The sequence below is a fragment of the Triticum aestivum genome, chromosome 2D, assembly GCF_018294505.1.
Source record: "Triticum aestivum cultivar Chinese Spring chromosome 2D, IWGSC CS RefSeq v2.1, whole genome shotgun sequence".
In the NCBI taxonomy this organism is placed as follows: Eukaryota; Viridiplantae; Streptophyta; class Magnoliopsida; order Poales; family Poaceae; genus Triticum; species Triticum aestivum.
Window position 1 is genome coordinate 577,760,570 of NC_057799.1, and position 8,668 is coordinate 577,769,237.

The 8,668-nt window shown below is 43.3% G+C and overlaps 1 protein-coding gene across 1 annotated transcript; it reads right to left on the minus strand.

Annotated features, from left to right (window-relative positions):
- Window positions 1-7,378: 7,378 nt before the first annotated feature.
- Window positions 7,379-8,502, minus strand: LOC123050091 (polygalacturonase inhibitor-like). The gene has a single exon (XM_044472932.1). The coding sequence runs from the start codon at window positions 8,500-8,502 to the stop codon at window positions 7,468-7,470; it is 1,035 nt and encodes a 344-aa protein (XP_044328867.1). The 3' UTR covers window positions 7,379-7,467.
- Between the last annotated feature and the right edge of the window lie 166 nt (window positions 8,503-8,668).

An 8,668-nucleotide genomic window follows, 5' to 3' on the forward strand; every position in this document is an offset into this window, starting at 1 on the left:
CAAGGTGTGAAGTTGAGTAAAGACTCAAAACCCGACCACGGCAGAAAATAGAAAGAGAATGAAAAGTCGTTCCCTATGCCTCAGTCATAGGTTCTATAAAGTATGCCATGCTGTGTACCAGACCTATTGTATACCTTGTAATGAGTTTGGCAAAGGGGTACGATAGTGATCCAGGAGTAGATCACTGGACAGTGGTCAAAGTTATCCTTAGTTACCTAAGAGGATTAAGGAAATATTTCTCGGTTATGGAGGTGATAAAGAGTTCGTTGTAAAGAGTTACGTCGATGCAAGATTTTACACTGATATGGATGACTCTAAGTCTCGATCTAGATACATATTGAAAGTGGGAGCAATTAGCTAGAGTAGCTCCATGCAGAGCATTGTAGACATAGAAATTTGCAAAATACATACGGGTTTGTATGTGACAGACCCGTAGACTAAAACTTCTCTCACAAGCAAGACATGATCACACCTTAGTACTCTTTGGGTGTTAATCACATGGCGATGTGAACTAGATTACTTACTCTAGTAAACCCTTTGGGTGTTGGTCACATAGCGATGTGAACTATGGGTGTTAATCACATGGTGATGTGAATTATTGGTATTAAATCACATGGCGATGTGTACTAGATTATTGACTCTAGTGCAAGTGGGAGACTGAAGAAAATATGCCCTAGAGGCAATAATAAATTTGTTATTTATATTTCCTTATATCATGATAAATGTTTATTATTCATGCTAGAATTATATTAACCGGAAACTTAGTACAAGTGTGAATACATAGACAAAACAGAGTGTCCCTAGTATGCCTCTACTTGACTAGCTCGTTAATCAAAGATGGTTATGTTTCCTGACCATAGACATGTGTTGTCATTTGATGAATGGGATCACATCATTAGAGAATGATGTGATGGACAAGACCCATCCGTTAGCTTAGCATTATGATCGTTGAGTTTTATTGCTATTGTTTTCTTCATGACTTATACATGTTCCTTTGACTATGAGATTATGCAACTCCCGAATACCGGAGGAACATCTTGTGTGCTATCAAACGTCACAAAACTGGGTGATTATAAAGATGCTCTACAGGTGTCTCCGATGGTATTTGTTGAGTTGGCATGGATCGAGATTAGAATTTGTCACTCCGAGTATCGGAGAGGTATCGTTGGGCCCTCTCGGTAATGCACATCACTATAAGCCTTGCAAGCATTGTGACTAATGAGTTAGTTGCGGGATTATGCATTACGGAACGAGTAAAGAGACTTGCCAGTAACGAGATTGAACTAGGTATTGAGATACCGATGATCGAATCTCGGTCAAGTAACATACCGATGACAAAGGTAACAACGTATGTTGTTATGCGGTTTTACCGATAAAGATCTTCGTAGAATATGTAGGAGACAATATGAGCATCCAGGTTCCACTATTGGTTATTGACCGGAGACGTGTCTCGGTCATGTCTACATAGTTCTCGAACCCGTAGGGTCCGCACGCTTAACGTTCCATGACGATTTGTATTATGAGTTATGTGATTTGATGACCGAAGTTTGTTCAGAGCCCCGGATGAGACCGGGGACATGACGAGGAGTCTCGAAATGGTCGAGAGGTAAAGATCGATATATTGGAAGGCTATATTCGGACGTCGGAAAGGATCCGAGTGATTCGGGTATTTTTCGGAGTACCGGAGAGTTACAGGAATTTGCCGGGAGAAGTATTGGGCCTTATTGGGCCATACAGGAATAGAGGAGGCGGGCCAAAGGGAAGGAGGCGCCCCCCCATCGGTCCGAATTGGACTAGGGGAAAGGGGGCGGCGCCCCCCCCTTGCCCTTTCCTACTCCCTCTATCTTTCCCTCTTTCTTCTCTCCTACTCCGGAAAGGACAAGGGGAATCCTACTAGGACTTGGGAGTCCTAGTAGGACTCCCCACACTTGGCGCACCCCCTCTAGGGCCGGCCTCCTCCTCTTCCCTCCTTTATATACGTGGGCAGGGGACACCCCAAAGGCACAACAGACAATCTCTTAGCCATGTGCAGTGCCCCCCTCCACAGTTACACACCTCGGTCATATCGTCGTAGTGCTTAGGCGAAGCCCTGCGCCAGTAACTTCATCATCACCATCACCACGCCGTCGTGCTGACGGAACTCTCCCTCGGCCTCAACTGGATCAAGAGTTCGAGGGACGTCATCCAGCTGAACGTGTGCTTAACGCGGAGGTGCCATACGTTCGGTGCTTGGATCGCGAAGACATTCGACTACATCAACCGCGTTTTCATAACGCTTCTGCTTACGGTCTACGAGGGTACCTGGACTGCACTATCCCCTCTCGTTGCTATGCATCACCATGATAGATTTTGCATGTGCGTAGGATTTTTTTTTGAAATTACCGCGTTCCCCAACAACTGCAACATCACAGAGCTGGCCAAGGAGAGAGCAGCTAAAAAGGATAACTATGGTGAGCCTTCATCTTCTGGAATTTTATCTAGATCTGATAGTTTCCTTAAAAAATTGCTAAGGGGGTGGGGGTTAACTTGTGTAATAAATCTGATGTTATTAGACACAACTTAGAATTGATAAAAACTGTTGAACAGGCTAGAATTGATATGTGGTTGGCTGATTATAACAAAAATAAAAAAACTTCTTTACCTGAGGATATTGACATTATTGACACTGCGGAACACACCTTAGAGGATTTATTGGACCAGGGGGGAAATGATGAGGATAAAGAGGAAGAAGAAAACTGGGATTTACTGAGGGGGCTCTTTTCATCCAAAAAAGGAAAAAAAAATAGAGGCAAAACTACCAGAGGTTCTGGAGTTAAAACTGCCTCTGCTGTTAAAATTCTAAAATGTTCTGTTAAGAAAAAGAGGAAAAAAAAAGATGAGAGGTATTTTTTGGAATATGAGAGGTTTTGGGGGGTGGGGCATTAAAAAGAGATTCCTTAGGGAAATGATTATGGACATGAAGGTTGACTTTTTGGGTCTGCAAGAGACTATGAGACAACAATTTTCTAGAAATGATCTACAACAAATCTGTGCTGGCAAAGGTTTTCACTAGCATTTCACGCCAGCTAGGGGGAAATCTGGTGGTCTTCCGTTGGGAGTTAACTATACCACTTTAGAGGCGATCTCACAGGATGAAGGAGATTACCACATCAAAATGACAGTCTAAGATTTGAAAACAAGACTGATATGGTACCTGGTGGTGATATATGGAGATGCTCAACCAGAAAGAAAAGCAACCTTTCTGGCTGAGTTATCCAGAATTTTTCAACAATGTGCTAACCCCATTTTGATTGGGGGTGACTTCAACATCATTAGAAAAGCCAGTAACAAAACAAACCAGGATCTCCTCGACACTGGAGTTTTTTGTTCAATGCCATTCTAGAACAGGCTGGGTGAGAGAGCTTGAGATGAATGGGATACAATTTACATGGGGGAATAATTTACCTATTCCCACCTTTGAAAAGCTGGATAGAATTATGTCTAGTACAGAATGGGAGGAAGCTTACCATCTAACTTAGGTTACAGCTTTGACTAGAGAGAAATCTGATCATACCCCTCTATTCTTAGATTCTCGGGATATACAAAAAACTGATCCAATTTTCATATTTGAAAATGCTTGATTTCCGAGGGAAGGGATTGACAAAATTATCCAGGAGGTTTGGAATGATCCAAGTGTCAATGGTGATAGCATAGACAGACTGTTAGGTAAATTTAGGTTGCTTAGACCTAAACTCAAAGGTTGGAACAGAAATATGAATGCATGGTATATAGAGTTAAAAAAGGATATTCTGATGAAACTGGATATTATTGATAAGCATTGTGAACTGAATGGTCTTACTGCTGCTGATAGAAAAGAACAAATAGAGCTAAGAGCACAACTTGATAGACTTCTTCAACAGGAAGAGGCTAAATGGAGACAGAGAGCTAAGATCGATGAAATTTTAGAGGGGATAGTAACACAAAATTCTTCCATGCTAAAGCTAATGGGAGACTTAGAAGAAATAGAATAAATAGACTGGATCAGGATGAGGGTACTATTGAGGGAGATAAAAATCTGATAGATTACATCACTGCTTTTTACAAAAACTTATTTGGTCCCCCTGATGACTCTTTAGTCTCTCTGAACATTGATAACCCAGACAAGATACAGGACGGATATAGAGATATTTTGACTGAGTAATTCTCTTTGGAAGAAATTAAGAAGGTGGTCTTTAAAATGGCACATAACAAATCACCTGGCCTAGATGGATTTACAGCTGAATTTTATCAGCACTACTGGGAACTGGTGAAACATGATCTCAAAGCCCTATTGGATGATTGAATTATGGGATTATAACTCTAGTCCCTAAAGGTAAGGATGCCAATAAAATACAAAAATTTAGGCCTATATGTCTTCTTAATGTTTGCTTCAAAATCATTACAAAAGTTTTGATGAATAGGCTGAATTTAGTGGTTGCTGATGTTATATCCCCTATTCAGACTGCTTTTGTCAAAGGCAGATATATAATGGAATGGGTCTTAATTCTATATGAAGTTTTGAACAGTATAAAAAAGAGGAAGCAAAGTGCTCTCTTATTGAAAATTGATTTTGAAAAGGCTTATGATAAAATCAAGTGGTCTTTTCTTTTTCAAATGCTTAGTTTAAAAGGATTCCCTAATAAATGGATAGACTGGGTGATGGAAACCATTAGAGGGGGAAATTTTGTGTGAAGGTTAATGAAAACTTAGGAAAATATTTTCTCACCTACAAAGGGCTGAGGCAGGGGGACTCTTTGTCACCTCTCAATTTTGATCTGGCTGCTGATGCGCTAGCTATTATGTTAGATAATGCTAGGAAAAGTGGTCTGGTGAAAGGGGTACTAAATGAAAATGTTCCAAATGGGGTCAACATGTTATAGTATGCGGATGATACTATTTTCTTATTGCAAGATGATCTAGATAGTGCTCATAACTTGAAATATATCTTATGCCTCTTTGAGCAAATGTCTGGTCTGAAGATCAACTTTCATAAGAGTGAGTTATTTTTATTTGGGGAGGCCATTGATAAAAAATATGAATATGCAAAGATCTTTACATGTCCAATAGGTGCTTTACCTATGAAATTCTTAGGATTACCAGTGGATAAAAACAGAATTGGTAATAAACATTGGAAACCTCCTAAAAGCAAAGTGGAGAGAAAATGTGAAACTTGGCAAGGCAGATTACTTGCCAGTGTGGGAAGGGTTACATTAATCCAATCTTCTTTAACTGGCATACCTTATTTTATGATGTCATTCTACGGGCTGCCCATTGGGGTGAACAAACGTATGGACTTTTTCAGAGCTAGGCTTTTATGGCAGGAAAATGACCAAAAGAAAAAGTATCATTTAGTCAAATGGTCTGAGGTGTGCAGGCCGAAGGATATGGGGGGTATGGGGATCCAAAACCTTCCCCATATGAATAAATCTTTGTTGTGTAAATGGTGGTGGAAACTATACACAACAGAGGGGTTGTGGCAGGATATCATTTTGAAAAAATATCTAGGAAATAAAAATCTTCGTAACATAACTGCCAAGCAGGGGGACTCCAAGTTCTGGAGGGAGATATTGAAACATAGAGATCATTTTACTTCTTTGTGTAAATTCACAATGGGAAATGGGGAAAAATCGTTTTTGGGAAGATTGGTGGATTGGATCTGCTCCACTTAGGAAAAACTTCCCTAGATTGTATAATATTTGTTTTGATAAGAAGAAAACAGTCAAGGAGATTTTGAATAATGGGATAGATAACATGCATTTCAGGAGAGCTCTGACAGGAGACTCAAGAGAACTTTGGGAACATATCAAAGAAGCTTGCAGTTCGGTGACTCTAAATGAAGATAAAGATAAAGTGAAATGGACACTGACAAAAAAAGGGTTTTATACTGTGAAATCCTTTTACAGACATTTGATAGAAAATGGTATTAAATACCCACACCTGTACATGTGGAAAACTAAAATGCCACCTAGAGTCAAAGTTTTTATGTGGTTGGCTCTTCCAAATAGCATTCTTACAAAAGATAATTTGCTTCGCAGGGGGTGGAAAGGTGATGAAAAATGTCCCTTCTGTGGGCATAAAGAAAGCATAAACCACCTCTTCATTTCCTGCTCTGTTGCTAGGTTACTATGGAACATTTTGAAATGTGCTTTCAATTTAAAAGGCATTCCAGAAGATCTAGACCTGGTAATGACAAACTGGGTTAAAACTTTTGGCAAATATGAGAGGGGCTTGGTTATGATAGGAATTTCTGCGATATGCTGGACTATTTGGAAATTAAGAAACAGTGTTGTATTTGATAACAACAGGGTAAATGACCCCTGTGTACCTGTTAATTTGCTTCTTAAAAATTTGCATGATTGGAATGTTTTGCAAAAAAACCCTGCAAGAAGTGAGATGATGGAGGCAGGAGTGAAACATGTCGGTGAGGTGGCTGGAGAAGTGTTTAAAGCAGCACATGGATGGCGCCTAGAGACTAGGAGAATTCTGGGGTGACCAGATCCAAACTCTTCGGGATCACTCCCTAGTGCTGCAAAAAAGATGGACGCTTCAACAAGCTGCATCAACTTACCTTCTGTTTTTCATCCTGCTCTTCGGCCTTTTGTTTCTCGGGGCAGAAATAAAAATGTATGATGATGGATACCTGTTTAGAGGAGGGCTGTCTATGTTGCCTCTTTGAACTACTTTCTGTTTCTAAAACTTCGTTCTACGCCAGGTGCTGGGACCTGTTCGAGCCCAGGCCTTAGATCTCTTGTGAGGTGCTGCTTTGGGGGCCAATATGGGAGGGGGGGTGGCTTTCCCCCTCCCTCAATATCTAGCTCTTCGCAGAGATACGTTGTAGTAGCTTTATGTTTTTTTTTACTTCCTCTGTAAGGCATGGTGATTTCTCTTAATGGAAATCAAAGAGAGAGCTCTCTTTTATCAAAAAAAAGGTGTGTCTAAATATAAAAAATTGAAGGAGCAAAACAAAAAAATTCCACTAGTCTTGCTGGAGTTTGAGAATTCAGCAGCCTGTCAACTTGGGGTTCTCACTTGAAAATTCCAACAAGAAATAGCGTTGCAATGTAGCATCTGTATGCCTAATGCCAAATTTGTCAAGTATCATGAATCAGACTTGGAACGTAAAGAAACAGCAGGACAGAAGTGGAATGATCCATCATCCATGTTTTTATTTCACCCAAAACATGACGTCTGCTATTTTTTGAGAAAAAAAAGTGAATATGTTACTGGACCACCTTACTTGAGCATAACATGCGCAGACTAATCCTGCGATTTCACGTACATAGCTTAATGAAATACTATGTGTGAAGATGCACACTTGAGGACAGTAAGAAGCATTACCGTACTGAAGTGGGATGCTTTTATTATTCCTTAAAGAAGAAGTTGTAATTAATAATCATCCATTAGAATTAGATTACGGTTGGAGGAGCTAGTCGGCTGAGACGACGACGATCACTTGCAGGGTGGAAGTGGAGTCCCACAGAGTCCCTTGTTGTGCTGGAAGCAGTACCGATCAAACCGATCCATGTTGCCGCCGATGGGCACTCTGCCGCTGAGGCGGTTGTAGCTGACGTTCAAATACTGCAGTTTGGCCACCAACGGGGGGAGCGCACCGTAGACGTCGTCGTGGCTGATGTCCAACATGCCGAGCTGCGATGGCAGCGTCACGGCAGAGAGGTTGAAGCTGAAGGCATTGCGCGACAGGTCCAGGCTCTCCAGCGACTTGTTCAGGCCGAACAGGAGCAAGGCCTCGCCGGCGAGGGCGTTGTGCGACAAGTCGAGGCTCGAGAACCTCACGGCGGCGAAGTCGGCGGGGACGCCGCCGGTGAGGTTGTTATGGGAGAGGCTGAGGTAGGCCGTGTCGTTGGTCCTGCTGAGGAGGAGAGGCGGTATGGTTCCCGTGAGGCGGTTGCCGGCGAGGTCGAGGAAGGAGAGGTTGGGGACGTCGGCGAGCGACGCCGGGATGGGGCCCGTGAGCGAGTTGAAGGAGAGCCTGAGGTAGGTGAGCTTGGTGAGCCTCGACAGGAACGAGGGCACGGGGCCGGAGATGCCCGTGTAGGAGACGTCGACGAAGTTGAGGTTGGAAAGCCGGGCGAGGTCGCGCGGGATAGTGCCGTTCACGCCCGGCACGTGGATGAGGATGAGCTGCTGCAGCGCGGTGAGGCGGGCGACGGAGGCGCCGGGCAAGGGCCCGACGAGGCTGGCGTCGCGGAGGAAGGAGACGGCCACCACGCGGCGTAAGGTGTAGGGGGAGGCGGAGAGGTCGCAGAAGACGCTGATCCACTCGCAGCAGGGGTAGTCCGGAGTCCATGACTGGAAGTAGGAGGCGTTGCCGAAGCCTGCCTTGATGGCCAGCAGCGCGGCCTTGTCGCCGGCGTGGCATTCGTTCTTCGTCCGTGCTGCCGCGGCCGCAGCCGCTATTGTGGCGAGGAGCAGGACGAGTGCCACGGTGGCGCAGCGTCCGAGTGATGGGGCGCGCATCTTCATATCTTAATTTCTGAATGAATGGATATGGATGGCGAGTGAGATGATGATGTATATGTATACACTTGCAAGTTGCAAAGTTTGGTACTCAGAAACTAAGATGGGAAATCAGAAACTGCATGCAGGAGAAGGCACTACCTTAACCGTGGGTGCCTGCCTGCCTGCCTGT